This window comes from Bidens hawaiensis, unplaced genomic scaffold, assembly GCF_021521415.1.
Source record: "Bidens hawaiensis isolate Kalapana, Puna unplaced genomic scaffold, B.hawaiensis_p1.1 tig00061267_1, whole genome shotgun sequence".
In the NCBI taxonomy this organism is placed as follows: Eukaryota; Viridiplantae; Streptophyta; class Magnoliopsida; order Asterales; family Asteraceae; genus Bidens; species Bidens hawaiensis.
This window is the reverse complement of record NW_027501033.1, coordinates 17,838-40,841: the sequence shown is the minus strand read 5'-3', so window position 1 is coordinate 40,841 and position 23,004 is coordinate 17,838. Positions and strand designations below refer to the sequence as shown.

At 38.5% G+C, this 23,004-nt stretch overlaps 1 protein-coding gene across 2 annotated transcripts; it reads right to left on the bottom strand.

Moving 5' to 3' along the window:
- Window positions 1-1,180: 1,180 nt before the first annotated feature.
- Window positions 1,181-6,589, bottom strand: LOC143603328 (hsp70-Hsp90 organizing protein 2-like). 2 transcript variants are annotated; one of them, XM_077080150.1, is made up of 7 exons: window positions 5,627-6,589; window positions 3,422-3,710; window positions 2,561-2,646; window positions 2,125-2,348; window positions 1,740-1,806; window positions 1,541-1,600; window positions 1,181-1,464 (listed from the first exon to the last, which is right to left on the bottom strand). In XM_077080150.1, the coding sequence occupies exons 1-7, from the start codon at window positions 6,542-6,544 to the stop codon at window positions 1,351-1,353; spliced, it is 1,758 nt and encodes a 585-aa protein (XP_076936265.1). In that variant the 5' UTR covers window positions 6,545-6,589; the 3' UTR covers window positions 1,181-1,350. The 2 variants fall into 2 exon arrangements, with proteins under 2 accessions (XP_076936265.1, XP_076936266.1); XM_077080151.1 differs by lacking the exons at window positions 1,181-1,464; window positions 1,541-1,600 and having other exon boundaries at window positions 1,765-1,912; window positions 2,025-2,348.
- Between the last annotated feature and the right edge of the window lie 16,415 nt (window positions 6,590-23,004).

Sequence of the window (23,004 nt, the reverse complement as noted above, 5' to 3'; positions counted from 1 at the left end):
TATACGAAAATATAATATTGGATCAATCAAATGCGTAGCATACAAATTTATAAGGAGTTTGAGGTCGCTTGACCCTTGTCCACCTTTAGTGGGTTCATATAATGGATGTCTGTTATAACATTTTTGTTGAATTTTTTATATATATTAACTATTTCACCCTTAGTTAATAATAGTTAAGATAAATAACAAAAATGACCAACCTGCTGACCCTGATTTTTTTTTCAACAGTCTCTACCGCTAGCCATGTTTTCGCGACTTCAAAACCGATGCACACAACCTTAAAATAAGTAGTGTAAATAATGCCCGAAAAGCTCAATTGCTCCCTAAAAAATTTTGGTTAACCCCCTAGATTGATTCACATGGAAAAAAAACACCCTAAGTCCGCGTACCACTACTAATCATCACCATGGGATACTTATATATTGTGGTGAACATGTGTCTACAACCATGATTAATCATTATAAGTATGTTTACGATTATGATGAGGGGCGTGGACGAGCGTGCTTGGAGATTGATTCGTGGCGGCAAGTGTGCGGGAGAGTGTAGATGACCTTAGGCTTGCTTTCATCATAAATGAATTTGTGAAGATGCTGTTAAGTCCTTTGTTTTTCTATTTTTAACAAGAAAAGTATACTAATGATTATTAATTTATACAAACTTGACTAAAATTGGAACATTACAAACCAAAAAAATGACAATCAAGGGTGGGGGTGTGTGGGGTGGGGGATTAAAACTACTCACTCAATCCATGAGTCACATCAAAACAACCCAAAAGCTATTCAATTTAAAAGATGCTGTGTACTCAGATACTCAATAGAATAATGTCATCTCAAGTCAATCAAAATCATCCTAACTACATTTCATCTACTCCACCAGAGTACATACACTCGCTTCATCTACTCCTACTCCGCCCGATTGCATACCCTTGCTCCGAACTACTCAGCATACTACTCGTCCGAAAGGGGGGGGGGTGATAAAACGCCCCTTCTATTAAGGACGCTACATGTTACTTCTCTAAATGTAAAACAAACTCCTATACTTACAGAAAAAATTTAGCGTCCACATCATGGGTTTCTAACGTCGGGAAAAAAATGAACCAAGCCATTAAAGAAATAACGTGTCCGTGTGCTGGCGGGCATACAATTAATGTTTGACCGAAGGCATCAGGTTTAAGGAAAGATAACAAAATACGCGAATAAATTAAATCCAAAAGTTGCAAAAACCAAAATCATTATCCCTCAACATTAACACCAGAGCATTGACCAGTTTTAATCATAATTAACTGAAACCACCCCCAATTGATATGTTTTCCCAAGAAACAAACAAAACCAAAACTAAAAATCAACATCATCATCTCATTTGCACGATCCCAGCACTGATCAGCTTCTGGATCTTGTTCATCACAGAAGGATTCTTCATGTGATCCTGTGCAGCCTTCGGGTTCTCTTGAAGATCTTTCAAAACCTGCTCAACAAACAAACACATGGTAAAAAACAACATTTTACAAACTTTTACCAAGAGAACACAAAACAAGACATACTTGCGCCATAACGGGATCTGTAAGAATATTCTGAATTTCCGGATCTTGCATTGCCTTCGCCTGCAAACAAATAGCAATTATAGGCAATTAAACACGCAAGAACCCTTTGTCTGAAAACATTATTCAGAATGGTACCATTATACTTTTCTTCAATTAAGAATTTATAAAACTATAATATAATTATCATTTTAGTGCATACCTGTCTCTCTTTTAGCTCATCAGCTGTCAAATCCCCACGGGTGGCTCGGTTAATCTGTTGAACGCAGCTGAAAATAACAAAAAATCAATTGACTGGTCAAAACAGGTTGAACTGGCAAAAAGATCGGGTCAACCGGTCAAGTAATTGGTCAAAGCAGGTCATTTTTATGTGGGCTTTAGCCAAAAACACACTTTTATTGTCCAATTTTTAAAGCAGTTTTGTAAATTAATTAACATGCTACGAAGATAAAGTTGATAATCAAATCGTTATACAAATAACTGGCACCTTTAAAATAATTATTTTCTATGATCAACTATTAATAAATAAACAGCTCATAATTGGCACCTCTAAAATATACACAAAAAGATATAGGCTGTGATTATACCTCCTGACACCTTCAAGCAACTCGGGGTTTTGAGGATCATGTTTTAATCCCTCCTGGTAGGTCTCTAAAGCTTTATCAAATTCTTTCATGAAAAACTGGATCGCACCTTTTCGCGTGTACCCTTTCGAGAATTTTGGATCAATCTCTATGCATTTCTCTGCATCTTTCAGACCTTCGGGCATCGCCCCGAGTTTTGTGTAGCTTGCGGCTCTATTACTGTATGCCTGTGATAAAACACAATTTTTTTTTCAATGAGTACTTGAATTTACATTGAGTAACATTTCAAAACAACCATGTTTCATGAATTGCAAAAAATTGCGTACTATAATTCAAGTACGTTTTTATGAATTGCAAAATTTTGTGTACTGTAAACAAGCTTCACCCTTTATGTGGGCATATAACCAACGAATAACTATATCAAGATCCAAAAGTATACCTTTGCATCTTTGGGATTTCTTCGCAAAGCTTCTGTGTAGTGCTTAATAGCCTCCGGGTATTTCTGCTCTTTGAAGCATTCATTTCCTGAAGTCAATTGTAACTCAATCACCATGTGCAACTTAAAGCAATATGAAAAGGTTCAATGGGTACACTACAAACGCCAAAGATAAGGAATAACCAAAGATGAGGCGAATTAAGGTGTAGACTGTAGAGTGGCATTACAAAATGTCCTGACGAATTAAGGTGTAGACTGTAGAGTGGCATTACAAAATGTCATCAGGACGGAACAGACTGGGTCAGCTGGACTTGAAACATGCATTAAAGGCTGCTGCACTAATAATCTAACATCTATACTTAAATTTAGAAACTTAGGGGTGTAAGCGAGCCAAACCACTCATAAGCTGCTTGAGACCGTCTCGCTAAAAGCTAGAATCGAGCCAAGCTTAAACAAGCTAGAGCCTAAAATATATAAGCCAGAGCCTCACTTATCAAGCTCCAGCTGGCTCACTGGCTAGCCTCAACAAGCCAATTATTTATACAGATTTTTAAATAATACACTAAATATATATAATAACTATTGTAATCGCCAAACCCTACTAATAGTTTGCTATTAATGAGAATTTGCAGGGTACGTTTGTTTGTTTATAATTTATAATATATAAAATTGTGATAAAAGAACTAAATCATATATATCCTTAGTGTGCCAAGCTCGAGCATCAGAAGCACAAAACAAGGTGAGCTCGAGCCAAGTGGAATCCGGACTCAACTTGATTCGGCTCGTTACATTTGACTCATTCCCATTTTAGGTTTTTTTTTAAACTATTTAACCAAATACAGAAAACTTAAATATCAAATTAACCTTTTTCGCGTTCTTTTTCAGCGAGTTCAGGGTCATAATACTCTTGCTGTTCCAATTCCTTCTTTGCTCTCTCTGCATCATTGAGCTTTTTCAAGGTTTCTGGGTTGCGATGCTCAGTAAGAGCTTTTTGGAACGTCTCGATTGCAGGCTCATAGTCTTTTGAGGTTTTCGCCATTTTAACCAAAGCAGTTCCTTTTCTTGTTAAAGCTCTTGCAACCATCTTATAATCTGACCGAAGCTCTCTTCCTCTCTCAACAGCTTTATCACAATCTTTAATGCACTCATCATACTGCAAATAACAGAAATAAGGTTTGTATAATACTTGCAAGCGGACATAATTCAATGCATATATCATTTATATGACATCCTCAATAAGAGATGGAGCACTTAAACAACCACTTGCATTTGATTCATCCATATGTGTCTCAACTCTTAACAAAAGTAAACCCCCTGGCCCCCCTGCAACATCTGATTCATCCACAAACCCACGAGGCGACAACTGATGATGTCACGCCACAAAAGATTAAGGAAAAAAACGCCAACAAAGATCTAATGGCCAAGAAGTCTCTTTTTCCGTATGCAAATATGCTAGACATATTATTTTAAACTAACCACCTATGTTAGATATGATATCTTAGTAATATTTGCAAAAGTAATATCATATTCAATATAGGCGATTGAAAACATAAACAAAAGTAGATTGCTAAATATATTGTTATTCAATCATTATCATTATTATTATAACAATAACAATAGCAATACATTTAGCAATCTACGAGAGGAAAAAGACAGACTTCTTGAAAATCAGAAATCTGGATGTAGTCATTTTCCTATCTGGATCTTATGAGACGTGAGGCATCAGCAGGTGTCAGTTTGATGATGAATCAAGCACAGCAAAGGATTTCCTTTCTTGAAGAATTGAGACAGTCAGTCAGAGTAATAACATGCTAGGTAACAAAAAGTAACAGATAAAGAAATTATTCAATATCCAATCTACCACTTTAGTGAAAGAGGAAAATAACCAATGAAGGATAAGAATGATCGATTCCCTTGTACATAATCATGCCTTATATGAATTAATCCATCATGTTCCAGTTATGGAAATACTGTGCATTCAAGCAAGTGAAAACACTCCTGATATTCCACCCTTGTTAACAGCAATATATAAAAACTTTTGGAGTGTGAATGACATCAAATTGAAAAGAAATAAATGAAAATGCCAAATCTTATTTATTAATGGCCTTAACCAGCAACATATGTCGCAAGTAGATTCATGCGATGATGCGAATATGCTAAGCAAATACAAGATCAATTAACAAAGTGCTTAAGTACATAATTTACTAAACTATGCATAAGGTATAAAGGGTATATGCAAGGACTCACTTAGCTCATAGTACAGGCCTATAGCATCCTTCTAAAAAATCATAAATCAAGGCGCCATATATGTTAATAACTTAATTTAAGGTTTTATTGTTTTTTTAATATAACTACATCCCAATCCTCTCCGTTACCTCCCCCAACCTTTGCCAGATCACTGCACATCACCCTCCCTAATGTGACGCATCAGGCTTCTAACACATACCGCGTGATCAAACTAACGGATGTTTTGACAATATGATAAACTACTAACATTAAGCTTTTATGAGATGAGAGTTATTCAAACAGGTAAACAACTTCCCTTTGGACCACTATGACACCAACCAATCTCTTCAACCTTATCCAACTACGTCTAGCTGAGCCAAGCCTCAAGTATAACTTCAAAACCACAAAACAAAAACAAATAAAGATAGCCAACTTTGTGGACCTTCCTCCCCGCGGCCTTTGAGCATCAAGTACTACTCCTAGGACAACTAAGCATATAGCCTACATTGAACCGCTACAAGGATTTGAAAGTAAAAGCAACCACTTTTAACCTAATGACAATCTTAATCAAACACAAACAATCACAAAATTAGAAGTTATGCACATAAAATTATATGCAAGCCATCAAACTACCACTTTAAGACTACAAAGTCCTTCCGTACTAAAAAAAAGATCCTTTCTTGAATTGTGAAAAAATATTCCAAGCCAGAATTTTCAACAACTTAATCTTATGCTAGATTTTAATTTACTTAATACTAGCTAGTTCAATGAACACCTAAGTTTCTAAGCTTCCCTTTTCACATTCACAAAATTCAAAACAAATAAACTAAGTCAAGCACATACCTTCCCCATCTCCAAGTACACCGCAGCCCTATTCGTAAGAAACGAAATATCCCCATCATCCAACTCAATCGCCTTACTATACCGCCCAATCGCTGTTTCAAAATCCTTCTTCTTGTACGCCGCATTCCCCGCCTCCTTCTCCTTCTGCGCCCGCGCTTTCCTCTCCTTAACCTCCCTCTCCTCCTCCGACACCTCCTCCATCGGCTCTGGCTCTGGCTCCGGCTCCACCTCTCTGGCCTTCGTGTTCGCATTCGTGTTCGAGTTCTCCGCCACGGACTCCGTCCTAACGGGCGAATCCGGCATCTCGACATCATCACCGGGCGCATGAGCCTGCATCTTGACATTCAACAAGACACTAAGCGCCTGCATAATCCTCTGATCCTGCAAATACAAATTCAAATTGCTCGGGTTTCGCTGCAGATCCTTCATCATATTAACAAAATCCGGCTGCTGCATGTACAGCCGGGTCGACGGGTCAGCCGTAAGCTTGGCCCACATATCCGGCCCAAACGCATCACCAAACAAATTACCCGCCGCCGGCGGGGGCCCACGTGACCGACCCGAACCCGAAGCCGACTGAGCATCAGCCAGACCAGACTTCAACGTCTCGTTATTAGGATCAACTTCCAAACCCTTCTTATAGGCCGAAACAGCTTCATCAAACTGGCGCAAGCCGTGATGAGCCACGCCGAGGCGAGAATAGCCTTTAGCCCAGTCGGGTTTGAGATCGATGGTCTTTTTGGCATCGGTTAAGGCTTCAGAGAATTGGTTTAAGGAGGCGTAAGCGGCTGAGCGGTTGGAGTATAAGACGTGGTTGGTGGGTGCGATGTTGATGGCGTCTGTGAAGTGACGGATGGCCTCCGTGTAGTTGCCGGCGGAGAAGGCGGCGTTGCCCTTGGCTTTGGCTTCGTCGGCCATGTCTTATGTTATTACGGTGGTTGGTGGTGGTGGTGGTGGTGGTGTGTGATTTGATATTGTTATTATTATTGGTGGAAGGAAGACTTGACTGATTGAGAGGTTATTAGGGTTTATAAGGGAGGATGAGAAAAGCTTCTGGAGAGTTCTGGCCAAGAAAAGAATATTACTATTATTATTAACCAATAACTAACTAGGTTACATTATACGATAATGACGCGAATATAATCGATATCTGTTAATTACTGCTCTCTCATCGTTGCTAATTTAAAACTAAATGTTGTGGAAGGACTCGGAGTTGAGTTAATCACATAAAACACAAAGTCTTTTTCTTACCGGCCCATCATCAATCGAACCTGTATTTATTTTAGTAAATAAAAATATTATCAATATTTTGTATTTAATTAATCTAGAGTTCTTGCTTTTAAAACTTATAAATTGATTAGTACAATTTATAATTTATTTAGACAAAATTACGATAATCATCGTAGGTTGTGCTTTCATGTATTAAATCAATTATTAATCATACTAGCCTACGATCAAAATCTCTATTACTCTTATTCTTTGAATCTTTATTCATTAGTTTTGTATATGTAATCTATGTCGATCAAATCTTAAGAAATTGATGACTTAATGTTGGTTTATTGCTCGTGTCGATGTCCGTTTTCTACAACTATCATTTGAGCGGTCGTGTAATATGTTGTAGAATAAAACGATGTGGAATTTGTTCATGAAATAATGCAAACTTTGATTAACTATAGAAAAGTTTTCTTATTGTAAGTTAATGGGTTTTTTTTTCCTAATTCATTTTATCTGCCTTGGATATTTTTAGTTCTTATACAGGTAAAAAAAATTAATTTTAAAGACAGTTTCGTTAGTTAACTTCTGTTTCTTTTACTTTTTTCCTTTGTGTTGCTTGATTCTCCAACTTCGTTTGGTTCTCCATGCCAACCCAACACAAGTCATATACGGTTGTCACTAGGGTGTGAGGCTGTGAGCAAATGAGTTATAAGTTATCTTTTAATTATTAATTAATCTCATCATTAGGGGTGAAATCGGTACCGTACATGTACCTGAAAGTACTCGTACCTTAAATCTGGGTACATGTACCCAATTTATGGTGTGGCCACGATTACATGTATTTTCATATACGGTACTCACTTTGGTATCTCTTTGTTCTTTTTCTAAAAAAATCTACACTAAACTTGGTATAGGTTCCGTACAGTATCGACAAACAATTATCTATAATACCACAACCAAAACCATAATAACACAACCAAAACATAGTACTAAAACTAAAAATGAAATAAATCATAATATAAAATTCATTCATACTCAAGTAATGAATTCCAAAACATATAAAGTCTCCAAAAAAAAATTTATCAAAATGTTTAAAACAAAATTAATTTATACAAAGAAAGTTAACATTCATTTAATTTTCGCTAATCATCTTTTCATTTTCATTTTCTCTTTTCTTTATTTATTGTTTATTCAATTTCTATAGAAACACAAGAGAGAAAGCTAATACATGTTATTTAATGATATACATAATTAGACATACATGAAATAAAAAATATATAAATACATAATATATGCATATTCACATATAGATCGAGAAGGAACGGATTCAACTGATATATACTAGGTTTTGAAAAATCCACTTAAGAGTTAAGAGCATTCTCATCCTATCCCCCCAAATTATGTGAGAGGAGTTTGCAAATTATATGGTAAGGTTTTGAGTGATTGTGAGTGTGAATTATAGGGTGAAGAGAGAAAAAGTAATGATTTTTGTAAATTTGGAGAAACAAAGTTTGCCCATATTTATTTTTTAATATTTGTTGAATTGGTTGTGAGTAGAGAAGAGAAAAAACTGTAATAATAAAATTATAAAAAAATATTATTTAATTGCATGAGAGATAAATGTAATATTTTTTAGTGTAATTATAGAGATAGTGATTGGGAATAGGTTGAGAATGCTCTAAGTCATGAATGTTGAAAACCTAATAAAAAATTTTACATATTCTAAATGGGTACCAGTACCCGTAATACTCATACTTGTATACGAACCTATACCCAAAAGTATATGTACCTAAAATCAGTAAACTTGGGTAGCTATACCCGTACGCAATAAACACGCACAGATATAGGTACTGAACGAGTATCCGGGGAAAAAAATCTGAGCCCTAATCTCATCTCAATCTTCCTAGCTATCCATGGGATATGTGTCAAAAACAATTTTGACATATGGGTTATAATTTCCTTTCTGAATCTCTAATCTCTCATTTTTTTTTATTCTAGTTATCCATGGTTCATTTGTCTAAACATGTTTGACAAATTTGTTATAATTTCCCTTATAATTATCTAATATTTCATTTCATTTATCATAGTTATCCATAGGTCATAGGTCATAGGTTAACACAATTTTGACAAATGTTGTATATAAAAAGATTTTTTTTTTCAAATTTGTAAATTTGAGATTTTAGACTTCTTATTGTTTATTATATATATTTTATTTTTTTTACCTTTAATTTTGCTCCTTTCTAGCTTTCTTTCAAATAACAAACCTTATTTATTGTTATCAACTGATAAATCCTGAATAATACACCGATTCAAAAGCTCATTGGTAATTAGTAACCCCTCCATCTACATTACCTATTTTTTTCCTTTATCAATTCCAACATGTTCACACCAAACTTTCCAATTTCCAACAAAGTGTCAAAATCATCCTTAAGGTTTGGTCAATTATGCGACATTAGTCCAAAAAGTATATATATATTTTTTACAAATGGACCATCGAGGTTTTCCATTTCTTGCCAATTACGTCCAAATCTCTAACCCCGTTACCTTTTTGATGTTAAGCCAATGGTATATTTGTATTTTTACATGGTCCAAATAAAAAACAATATATAAACCAAATAAAATACACCAACTGAAAAATGGGACCAACCATCCCCAACTTCCTTCTTCATTCTTACCCACACGACCACACCCACAATTGTAGACCCCCCAGCATGACCGGCCTCCATATCCGGTCGACCAAGTCGCCGGAAAAGTGAGCATCACAAACCGTGTCGTCTCCTTGATTTTTTGATTTTAAGTTCACATTCCACCCCTATAACACCCCCCCCCCCCACCATCACATATTATCCCACTCGACGGCGCGTCGCTCTCCTTTGCCGCCGTATCATCCCACTTAAAAATTATAATCCCTCTGCTCTGATAACAGTCTCTGGTCTAACATCTTCATATCCACGTGAAACATTACTGACGTCATCTTCATTTTCTCCTCCGGGCGTTGGAACTTCTTCTCATTCGGGCTCTACTCAACCACCATCTTTGTCGACGTCGTTTACTCCATTATACAATTGACTATCGCCACCTCAGACTTTCTATCATTAGTGTTACAAATCGAGACTTGTAACCAATCTAGATCCAAATCAGAGATGTGGTAGGTGGATTCGTTTTTGAAAATTGTTTAGAGAGTGTTGGTCAGTCATCGATGGTGACAAATGGGAAGAAGGTGGAGTTATTTTCTTGGTAAAAGATAGAGTGGACCGTCCCCGAGAATGCTTGGGTCTTTAGGGACCCTGTGCGACTAAAAAACAGGCCTCTTATATAAACTTGCATAAAAAATTTAGTAATTGACGATAAATGTTATTGATTTGCTGTTGTGAAAGTAGAAAAAAATAAGCTTTTCCAACTCTTGTTTCAATTGAACGTTTGTTGTTATTTCCTTTACCACTTTCTAGTTTTGATTAATCAAGTAAGGTCAAATTAATAATGAGTCTCTTCTAACATTCTTAAAAGCAATTTTGATAGATGAGCTAAATTATTATTAATTAATATTAATAAAAATGATCACAAGTTACATGATTTATGGTAACATAATAATTAAAAGTTTTGTAATACAAAATTAGAAAGAGAAAGGACAAATTAAAAATCTTATACATTTATTTAACTTTTATAACATACAACAAAATAAACAAAGTCAAAGTATTTATGTTAAAGTAGCAAAGAGTTGGTTGTCACACTTTTCAAGTAAGAAAAAAATATTATTATACTCCTAAAACTTGTTTTATTACTTTACGTATATAAAACATATATCACCACCATCATATTATGTCTTCTTATTCTCTCAAATTTACAGTAAATACAAAATCTTTGTGCTCGCCTGAAAAACTTTAAACAATACCACTTTTATTCTCTTAAATTTTTAGGCCCTCGGTGAAGACAGTCCCTGAGTGGTGGCACAACTTGCACACCATCAGTTCTTCATGTAAGTAATAGAAAACATGAAAAATAATAAACCTATGAACCTATTACAACATGGAGAGTAGTAACCGCAATGGAGAAGGATGTAGACGACATAGTTGTCAGCTTGATCGAGTTCCTCTTTTGGATGTATAGTTAAGGATGGTGTTAGGGTTCTTGAGAGGAGACACACAAAATTGTGTGTGTGTGAGATTAGGTTATGATGTTAATATTTATCTCTCTTTATATACACCCAAGGGGAAACCCTTTATTAGTTAATTAAATGTAATATGACCCATCAACAATTACCAAACTAATATATATAATAACGTATAATCAATATTTTGATCTAATATAATATAAATAATAATGTTTGTCATATTAATAAATATATAATATATATTTATTCTTACATTTTCCTATTTGGCCGAGTAATCATTTATTATGAGTATTAGATAAGCCTAATAAGGAGTTAACACTCATTTTAGCTTTAAACTTAAACTGAATCAGATAAATACAGTCATTGAATTGAACATCAGCTCAAGACCCTCATTAATCATACTGCAGTCCTTATTTAAAACATAAGTAGGTATGGTCAAAATTTTCAAGTAAGCCCTTCAGAACGTTTGATTTGTATATTAATTCGTCTATATGTCATTATGCATGCATAACATATTAAGACAGTGGCGGATCTAGAACTAAATTCCAAGGGTAACCTAAATTTTTTTGTTTTCATCATACATTCATGTAAAAAAAAAGACGATAACAAATAAAGTTAACACACCTACCTAATAGATGATCTCTCCTTGTAAGGCCCCGAACCCGGTAGCCTTACTTTAGCGCCGGATTTACTCATAAACACAGTTCTTACAAATCAGAGTTCATTAAAACTTTCGCGGAATATAAAAACTTTCATGAAACGTTACAACAATCCAAAACTTGTCTTATTTAAACATTCTTGTCTTTCAAAATAAACGTCAATTACATTAAAACATCTTGAGTCTTCAGATGCCAGTCTCCTATTCGCCCACCATGTGCCCGCTCAAGCTAGCTGTCTCATTCTACTCACTTGCGTGCATACTAAAAGTCAGCTACGCTGAGTGAGTTCTAGTTAATCATACACTATACAATACACATAAACTTATATTCTTTCATTCATACTTTCATACTTTCATATTTTCTTTTGTATTAACTTACTTTCATATCTTACGTTATAAAGAGCATTACGCCCTACATTCCTCGAGTATTATTAGGGCTCGGTACCCTCCTTCCTCGAGTATTATTAGGGCTCGGTACCCTCTTTCCTCGAGTATTATTAGGGCTCGGTACCCTCTTTCCTCGAATATTAGTAGGGTTCGGTTCCCTAGTTCTCGAATATTAGTAGTGTTCGATTCCCTCTTCGTTACCATACAACCATACATCATACCTCGAGTATTATTAGGGCTCGGTACCCTCCTTCCTCGAGTATTATTAGGGCTCGGTACCCTCTTTCCTCGAGTATTATTAGGGCTCGGTACCCTCTTTCCTCGAATATTAGTAGGGTTCGGTTCCCTAGTTCTCGAATATTAGTAGGGTTCGATTCCCTCTTCGTTACCATACAACCATACATCATACCTCGAGTATTATTAGGGCTCGGTACCCTTTCGTAACCATACAACCATACAACCATCATTTCCTTCTTTTATTAACTTTATCACGTTCATACACATAAGCATACATATCATACTTACCTTATACATAGCGTTACAACCTGACAGTACATGCAATATCCGAAGATCGTTCACGTACCATCAAGCAATCATTCATGCATATCACATCATTCACATAAGGCATACACTTATCTCTTAGGATAAGCGTATTAACAAACATATCGAGTATGCACACAGCCCCGAAAACATAACACATAAATGGGGCTAGAAACTCACCTGAACACGGTTACGTTCACCGTTAATCGTAATCCCTTTCTTCAGTTGTGCACGGCTGACTGTATAACAAGTATACGTATCAATTAACTATCACTACTCATATCATCTTTCTAGTCTTAACTACTACCCACAACGAACGGGGGTCCGGGGGCAGCGCCCCTGGCAGCGGGGTCTAGGGGCGGTAGCCCCTAGCAGGGTCCAAGGGGCAGAGCCCCTGGCTGGGGTCGAGCTGCTAGGTCAGCTTGGAAAAATTTTATTAACATTAACTGTCTTAACACATTTTTCATTAGGTTTTTAATTTATTTTCTAATCGAACTTGACTTTAGGCGAAGTTAAACCTTAGGCGAACTTAGCTTTAGGCGAAGTTAAACCTTAGGCGAACTTAGCTTTAGGCGAAGTTAATCCTTAGGCGAACTTAGCTTTAGGCGAAGTTAATCCTTAGGCGGACTTAGCTTTAGGCGAAGTTATCAGTTATGCGAACTTGGCCTTAGGCGAAGTTATCAATTAGGCGAACTTGGCCTTAGGCGAAGTTATCATTTAGGCGAACTTGGCCTTAGGCGAAGTTACCAGTTAGGCGAACTTGGCCGTAGGCGAAGTTAAGCTTTGAAGGCGAAGTTATCGTTTTGAAGGCGAAGTTATCGTTTTGAAGGCGAAGTTGCCCAGTTCGCTACGGGTTTGGTTTTTATCACGCATTTTGGCGATTTTAATACCCTTGTTATGGTTCGACATCACCCGCTAACGTTCCCTAACCATTTCGGTCGTATATATATACCCCGTATATACTATAAAGCTTGGATCTTTAAACTTTAAAGGTCAAGAACATACCTTTTGTGCTCGTTTGGATCTCGTTTAACTTGTTTAATCACAACTAATCGTTTACTCTCTCTCGGATCTTGCTCGTTTCTCTCCCTCGGCCGCCGGCCGTATATGGCGGTGTGTGGTGTGTGTGTGTTTTGGAGTGTGTTAGAGAATAAGATGGAAATGAATGATGGTTTAGGGTTTAGGGGATATTTATATCCCTTAAAGCCCATGGACCGAAGGCCCATTCTCATTTAACCCATCTCAATTAATCTAAGTCCATGAGCCGTTCTTTACTCGATAGTAATTAATTATTAACGCTAAATCACTAAACGTAACTTTATTTATTTAACATTATAAATTTTAGGATGTTACAAGTCTTCCCTCCTTAAAGAGGTTTCGTCCCCGAAACCTAACTATTACATAAACAAACTAGGGTAAAACTTGCGCATCTCCTCCTCGGCTTCCCAAGTAGCATCTGATCCCTTGCGGTGTTTCCATATCACTTTTACCAATGGTATAATCTTGTGACGAAGCTGCTTCTCCTTGCGATCAACGATCTCTATCGGTTGCTCGATGTAGTTCAATTGTTCATCAACCTCAATGTCCATCAATGGCACGTGAGACGTGTCATCAGCTAGACACTTCCTCAGATGAGAAACATGGAAGGTTGAATGAATTCCTTCTAACTCATCGGGTAAATCCAGTTTATAAGCTACTTCACCCACACGATCTACAATCTTGAACGGTCCAATGTACCTCGGACTCAACTTTCCTCTTTTCCTAAAACGGATAATCCCCTTCCAAGGCGAGACCTTGAGCATCACATAGTCACCAACGTTAAACTCAATTGGTCGTCGCCGCTTATCTGCATAAGACTTTTGTCTGTCTTGAGCAGCTTTCATTCTTGCTTTGATCTGATCGAACTTTGAAGACGTTTCTTGAACCACTTATAGGCTTCCCATTTCTTTCTGACCAATCTCACCCCAACACACCGGGGTTCTACATCGTCTACCGTAAAGCATCTCAAACGGTGGCATACCAATACTTGAATGGTAACTGTTGTTATAGGAGAACCCTGCCAGATGCAGATGATCATCCCAACTTCCACCAAAATCTAAAACACAAGCACGTAGCATATCCTCAAGGGTTTGGATCGTCATTTCAGACTGTCCATCGGTTTGAGGATGATACGCCGTACCGATGTTCAACCTCGTCCCCATAGCTTCATGGAATTTCTTCCAGAACCTAGAAGTAAACCGTGTATCTCTATCAGACACGATTGATAACGGTACTTCATGCTTAGCCACAACCTCTTTAATGAACAAGTTTGCTAATGTTTCTGACGAGATAGCCTCTCGTATGGGCAGAAAGTGAGCACTCTTGGTCAAACGGTCCACAATCACCCAGATGGTATCATGTTGCTTAGCTGTACGAGGTAGCTTAGTTATGAAATCCATGGTGATGTGTTCCCATTTCCACTCAGGTATCTCTAGCGGTTGCATCTTCCCATAAGGCTTTTGGTGTTCGGCTTTGACTTGTAAGCAAGTTAAGCACTTACTAACATAATCCACTACATCATTCTTCATTCCTGGCCACCAGTAATCTCTTTTCAAGTCTTGGTACATCTTTGTAGCTCCAGGATGGATTGAGTACCTTGACTTATGAGCTTCATCTAAGATTCGACTTCTAAGATCACCATGGCGTGGGATCCACATACGGTCGAACCTAGTCTTAACTCCATGAGTGTTTTCCATCAACTCATCTTGCTGGCCATAAATCCTTTCTTTCTTTACTAACCCTTCATCTACTAACACCTCTGACTGCACCTTGATGATTTCTTCAAAAAGACTCGGGTTCATGATCAACTTGTATGACTTCACTGTTGCAAGGACTTCCTCATTCCTACGACTTAACGCGTCAGCGACTACATTAGCTTTACCGGGATGGTACTTAATGTCGCAGTCATAATCCTTAATCAACTCCAACCATCTTCTCTGCCTCATGTTCAATTCTTTCTGCTCGAAGAAGTACTTTAAAATCTTATGATCTGTATAAATAGTACACTTAGTACCGTACAGATAATGCCTCCATATCTTAAGAGCATGCACTACAGCTGCTAACTCCAAATCATGCGTTGGATAAGTACTCTCATGGACCTTCAACTGTCTAGACGCGTAAGCTATCACCTTCTCTCGTTGCATCAACACGCAACCTAACCCTTGATGTGAGGCCTCAGCACAAACAACGAAATCCTCGTCACCATCGGGTAGAGCAAGGATTGGAGCTTGCGTGAGTCTCTTCTTTAATTCTTCAAAGGCTTCTTCTTGAAACTTTCCCCAACTGAATACTATCGACTTTCGGGTCATACCGGTCAGCGGTGCGGCTATCTTGGAGAAACCTTCGATGAATCTCCTATAGTAGCCAGCTAACCCTAGGAAGCTTCGTATATTAGTCGGATTCTGCGGAGTCTTCCAATTTGTTATCGCTTCAACCTTAGCTGGGTCCACGGTAATCCCTTCCGGATTAATCACGTGACCTAAAAATTGCACTTCTCTTAACCAGAACGCGCACTTCGAAAACTTGGCATACAACTTCTCTTTCTTCAGAGTCTCCAATACCTCTCTCAGATGCTCAGCATGGCCAGCCTCGCTCTTTGAATAAATCAATATATCATCAATGAAGACGATAACAGACTTATCCAACATCGGTCGACACACCCTATTCATCATGTCCATAAATGCTGCAGGAGCATTTGTTAGACCGAATGACATTACGAGGAACTCGTAGTGTCCATACCGCGTTCGGAACGCTGTCTTAGGGATGTCTGCCTCTTTCACCTTCAGCTGATGGTAGCCTAATCTGAGATCTATTCGTGAGAACCAACTTGAACCTTGCAGTTGGTTAAACAGATCATCAATCCTTGGCAAAGGATATCTATTCTTTACCGTAAGCTTATTCAACTCACGGTAGTCTATGCACATTCTCATACTTCCATCTTTCTTTTTCACGAACAATACTGGTGCGCCCCACGGGGAAACACTCGGTCTTATGAAACCTTTGTCGAGGAGTTCTTGCAGTTGGGACATCAATTCTTTCATCTCGGACGGTGCTAGACGGTAAGGCGCTTTTGCGACAGGTTGGGCTCCTGGTATTAAATCTATCTGAAATTCTATCTCTCGCCCCGGTGGCAACCCCGGAAGATCCTCAGGGAATACTTTTGGGTAGTCGCGCACAATAGGAACATCTTTCATTTCTTTCGTCTCGGCCGTAGCGTTGACGACATACGCCAGGTAGGCACAACACCCTCGCCTTAGCAAACCCTCGGCTTTTATCATCGAAATGACATTAAGCCCAGAACTTTCCTTATCACCATAAACCGTCACCGCACTACCATCCAAGGACTTTAACCTTATTATCCTACTCTTACATACTATCTGAGCCTTAAACTCAGACAACCAATCCATACCCAAAACCACATCGAACCCTCCCAAGGTCATAACGTACAAGGTAACCGGGAACTCATGTCCTTCCAATTCTATCTTACAGTTCTTAACCATTTTTGTTATTTTAACCGAAGTGTCACTGGCGGTTTCTACTACAAAAGTTTCAGACACTCGGCAGCCTTTCATTTTAGCTAGTTTACTAAATGTCGTAGCTACAAAACTTCTATTCGCACCATAATCAAATAATACGGAAGCAGAAATGCCGTTTACTAAGAACGTACCGGTCACAACATCAGGAATCTGCTTGGCTTGTTCTTTGGTCAGCATGTAGGCTCTAGTCCTCGGCCTTGCTTGATCAGAATCTTTCTTCCCACTACCTCCAGCCTCACCTTCAGTGCACTCTCTTGCTATATGGCCTGTCTTGCCACATTTGTAACATGCTGGCTTCGCACCGCACTCATTAGCATAATGCCCTACCTTTCCGCACTTATAACAGGCATTCGACCCCATTCTGCATTCTCCACCATGAGCCTCTTCACACTTGAGACAAACATCAGAACTTCTACCCCACTTGCACTCACCACCATGCATCTTTCCGCAGGTCTTACACGATCTCTTCTCCCACACTTTCTGCTTCTTATCTTTGGGGTTCCATAACTGAGTACCGGGTCGTTTAGCAGGAGCGACCCATTTCTTCTCTTTCTTCTCGTCTCCCACCACCACATCATCCGCAGCCAGGTCTGCATAGACCATCTCTGCGAGTTCGACAGCAGAATCGAAAGTAGCAGGTTTACTTGTCCTGACTAACATGCGGACTCTCTGTGGTAATCCCCTCACATAACACTTGATTCTCTTAGCCTCAGTGCTGACCATATCGGGTACCAACCTCGACATTCGGTTGAACTCTGTAGTGTACTCACGATGTGTCATCGTCCCAGCTTTCAAGTTTAGGAACTTCATCTACGCCCTTTCAACCTCAGCGTCAGCACAGAACTTCTTCATCACTAACTCCTTCAGATCGTCCCACTTCATCTCTTTGATCTCTTCTCGGGTCTTCCTCTGCTCCACACTCTCCCACCAATACATAGCCTCATCTTCAAATGATTGGGTGGCATAACCGACAGCTTGGTCAGGACGACACTCGCTGATTCGGATAATTTTATCCATGGCGGTTATCCACTGAAGAGTAGCGATTGCGTCTCCTAAACCAGTCAGCTTAGGCGGGTCACAACCTTTGAAGGACTTATAGTTGCAACCGCCTCGGCCCCTCTTCCTATCATCAACTTTCACAGACCTCACCTCACTTGAATCACCCTTTTCCCTCTCATCATCTTTCCTACCATTACCACATGCCCCTTCAACAGTTCTTTCACTGCTTCCAGCAGACCCTCCCGGAGTAATATTCTTCACAGCAGCGGCTACAGCTTGAACAATAGCTGCTTGAATTGCGAGATCCAGTTGAACTCCTTCATTGTTTTCCGGGTTTCTTCCAGCTGCGCTTCCTTCAGCTTCGGTGTTGGAAGCTGTCTCAACCGAAGGTTGCTGGACACGACGAGGCCTGCCGCGTCGTCCAGCGCGACCTCCAGCTCCAACAATGTCTCCAGCTCCAGCCATCGTATTCTAAAAGGGAAAACACAAACATCATCACTCAAGGAACTATTTAGTACAAGAATAGCAAGGCTAACAGGTAATAACAGTGGCCAGCTGTGACTAGCTGATCACGTTGCTTTCCGTGTCCTATACACTTCCCTTTATGAGTCTATTTGTGCTGGTTCTACTTAAGCAGTTAGTCAAATCAAACAATCAATTATCCCTATCCCTATCGTTCACATATCTTTTCTTTCTCATTAACATATATCATTTAATCATACTCTTTACCTTTACTGATCTTGCTTGAGTGACACATGGCATTCTTGAACTGGCATCTTCTTTCCTTTCTTACTTAAATCCCATTCTCTGTTCGAGTCTAAGCATGTAGGATGCTTAAATCTCTCGAACTTTGCTCTGATACCAACTTGTAAGGCCCCGAACCCGGTATCCTTACTTTAGCGCCGGATTTACTCATAAACACAGTTCTTACAAATCAGAGTTCATTAAAACTTTCGCGGAATATAAAAACTTTCATGAAACGTTACAACAATCCAAAACTTGCCTTATTTAAACATTCTTGTCTTTCAAAATAAACGTCAATTACATTAAAACATCTTGAGTCTTCAGATGCCAGTCTCCTATTCGCCCACCATGTGCCCGCTCAAGCTAGCTGTCTCATTCTACTCACCTGCGTGCATACTAAAAGTCAGCTACGCTGAGTGAGTTCTAGTTAATCATACACTATACAATACACATAAACTTATATTCTTTCATTCATACTTTCATACTTTCATACTTTCTTTTGTATTAACTTACTTTCATATCTTACGTTATAAAGAGCATTACGCCCTACATTCCTGAAGTATTATCAGGGCTCGGTACCCTCCTTCCTCGAGTATTATTAGGGCTCGGTACCCTCCTTCCTCGAGTATTATTAGGGCTCGGTACCCTCTTTCCTCGAGTGTTATTAGGGCTCGGTACCCTCTTTCCTCGAATATTAGTAGGGTTCGGTTCCCTAGTTCTCGAATATTAGTAGGGTTCGATTCCCTCTTCGTTACCATACAACCATACATCATACCTCGAGTATTATTAGGGCTCGGTACCCTCCTTCCTCGAGTATTATTAGGGCTCGGTACCCTCTTTCCTCGAGTATTATTAGGGCTCGGTACCCTCTTTCCTCGAATATTAGTAGGGTTTGGTTCCCTAGTTCTCGAATATTAGTAGGGTTCGATTCCCTCTTCGTTACCATACAACCATACATCATACCTCGAGTATTATTAGGGCTCGGTACCCTCCTTCCTCGAGTATTATTAGGGCTCGGTACCCTCTTTCCTCGAGTATTATTAGGGCTCGGTACCCTCTTTCCTCGAATATTAGTAGGGTTCGGTTCCCTAGTTCTCGAATATTAGTAGGGTTCGATTCCCTCTTCGTTACCATACAACCATACATCATACCTCGAGTATTATTAGGGCTCGGTACCCTTTCGTAACCATACAACCATACAACCATCATTTCCTTCTTTTATTAACTTTATCACGTTCATACACATAAGCATACATATCATACTTACCTTATACATAGCGTTACAACCTGACAGTACATGCAATATCCGAAGATCGTTCACGTACCATCAAGCAATCATTCATACATATCACATCATTCACATAAGGCATACACTTATCTCTTAGGATAAGCGTATTAACAAACATATCGAGTATGCACACAGCCCCGAAAACATAACACATAAATGGGGCTAGAAACTCACCTGAACACGGTTACGTTCACCGTTAATCGTAATCCCTTTCTTCAGTTGTGCACGGCTGACTGTATAACAAGTATACGTATCAATTAACTATCACTACTCATATCATCTTTCTAGTCTTAACTACTACCCACAACGAACGGGGGTCCGGGGGCAGCGCCCCTGGCAGCGGGGTCTAGGGGCGGCAGCCCCTAGCAGGGTCCAAGGGGCAGAGCCCCTGGCTGGGGTCGAGCTGCTAGGTCAGCTTGGAAAAATTTTATTAACATTAACTGTCTTAACACATTTTTCATTAGGTTTTTAATTTATTTTCTAATCGAACTTGACTTTAGGCGAAGTTAAACCTTAGGCGAACTTAGCTTTAGGCGAAGTTAAACCTTAGGCGAACTTAGCTTTAGGCGAAGTTAATCCTTAGGCGAACTTAGCTTTAGGCGAAGTTAATCCTTAGGCGAACTTAGCTTTAGGCGAAGTTATCAGTTAGGCGAACTTGGCCTTAGGCGAAGTTATCAATTAGGCGAATTTGGCCTTAGGCGAAGTTATCAATTAGGCGAACTTGGCCTTAGGCGAAGTTATCATTTAGGCGAACTTGGCCTTAGGCGAAGTTACCAGTTAGGCGAACTTGGCCGTAGGCGAAGTTAAGCTTTGAAGGCGAAGTTATCGTTTTGAAGGCGAAGTTATCGTTTTGAAGGCGAAGTTATCGTTTTGAAGGCGAAGTTGCCCAGTTCGCTACGGGTTTGGTTTTTATCACGCATTTTGGCGATTTTATTACCCTTGTTATGGTTCGACATCACCCTCTAACGTTCCCTAACCATTTCGGTCGTATATATATACCCCGTATATACTATAAAGCTTGGATCTTTAAACTTTAAAGGTCAAGAACATACCTTTTGTGCTCGTTTGGATCTCGTTTAACTTGTTTAATCACAACTAATCGTTTACTCTCTCTCGGATCTTGCTCGTTTCTCTCCCTCGGCCGCCGGCCGTATATGGCGGTGTGTGGTGTGTGTGTGTTTTGGAGTGTGTTAGAGAATAAGATGGAAATGAATGATGGTTTAGGGTTTAGGGGATATTTATATCCCTTAAAGCCTATGGACCGAAGGCCCATTCTCATTTAACCCATCTCAATTAATCTAAGTCCATGATCCGTTCTTTACTCGATATTAATTAATTATTAACGCTAAATCACTAAACGTAACTTTCTTTATTTAACATTATAAATTTTAGGATGTTACACTCCTCTTCGGCATTTGATAACTTGAAATCGAGCCATTACATCGTCTTATGTTACTTTATCAAATGTTTCTCTTTCGACCGCATAAATTAGAGCAAATTTCAAATAATCGTCACCCATTCGATTGCGTAAATCCGTCTTGATAAGCTTCAATTTAGAAAATGCAATTATCTTCGACGTGTCAAACTTAGAAAACCGGTCACAAGGATTTAAACCCGACATGTTTTCTAGCAAAGTAGTTGTTACCTCATTGAATCGATTTCCAAATTCTTGGATTTGCATATCCAAAACCGTATTAAAATGTCAACTTCAAAATGATGTCGATTAATAATGACATTCTTTTGGTTTCTAGCCTTAGCATACGTTTCCGTCATATCTAACATCTTGATATTGTTTTTTACACAAAAAGATGTTACTTTTTCCAACATTGAAGCAAACCCGTTTTGCCTTAAATCATTCAATGCTCGTTTTGTTCCATTTATCAACTTAGCCGCTTCTAATAAGTCTTGACTTTTTTTTGAAAATGTTTTTAAAGGACATTTGTGTGGCCTAAAACATCTTCCATCAAGTGTGCATAAAAAACAAATTCAAGTTTTTTGAAATGTGATAGAATACCTTTTGCATAGGTTTGTTGTTGAGTGACATCTCCTTTTTTAATCTAACGAAGCACGTCAACAACTTCCGGAAATAATCTAAGCAAACTTATGATTGTTCTATGATGAGAACCCCATCGTGTATCTCCAGCTCGTACAAGGGAAACCTCTTGGTTGAATCCTTTTCCGGTCTTAATTTCACCTTTTTGAATTTCTTTTTCTACTCTTTCTTTTTTTGCCTCGCGTATCATATCTTTTCGTTTGCAAGAAGCAGAAACCGTGTTAATAATCATGGCAAGGTATTCATAAAAGGTTTTGACACCAGTATGTCTTTTTGCAACAGCCACAATCACCAACTGAAGTTGATGAGCAAAGCAATGTATGTAATGTGCTGACGGGTTATCTTTCAAAATCAAAGCTTTTAACCCATTAAACTCTCCACGCATATTGCTTGCACCATCATAACCTTGACCTATAACCTGTTTTAACAAAAATAAACTATAAGATAAATTAAATAATCTCTGTTAAAGTTTTTATAATTAAAGTATGAAACTTATTACTTACTTGATCCATGCTCAATTAGTTACTTGCTAATAAAGAAACAATGGCTTGTTTAAGAGTTGAGGAACATGTGTCTTTCACATGAGCAATTCCGGTAAAACTCCCTTTAACAACTCCAAGTTTATCAACATACCTCACGACTACAGCCATTTGTTCCTTTAAAGATACGTCACTAGACTCATCTACTAACAACCCAAAAACATTGTCTTTAATTTCTTCGCAAATCATTTTGGTTACTTCTTTTGCAAAGCATTCGATAATCTCTTTTTGTATCGATGGAGATGTCAACTTGTTATTCTTTTTTGCATT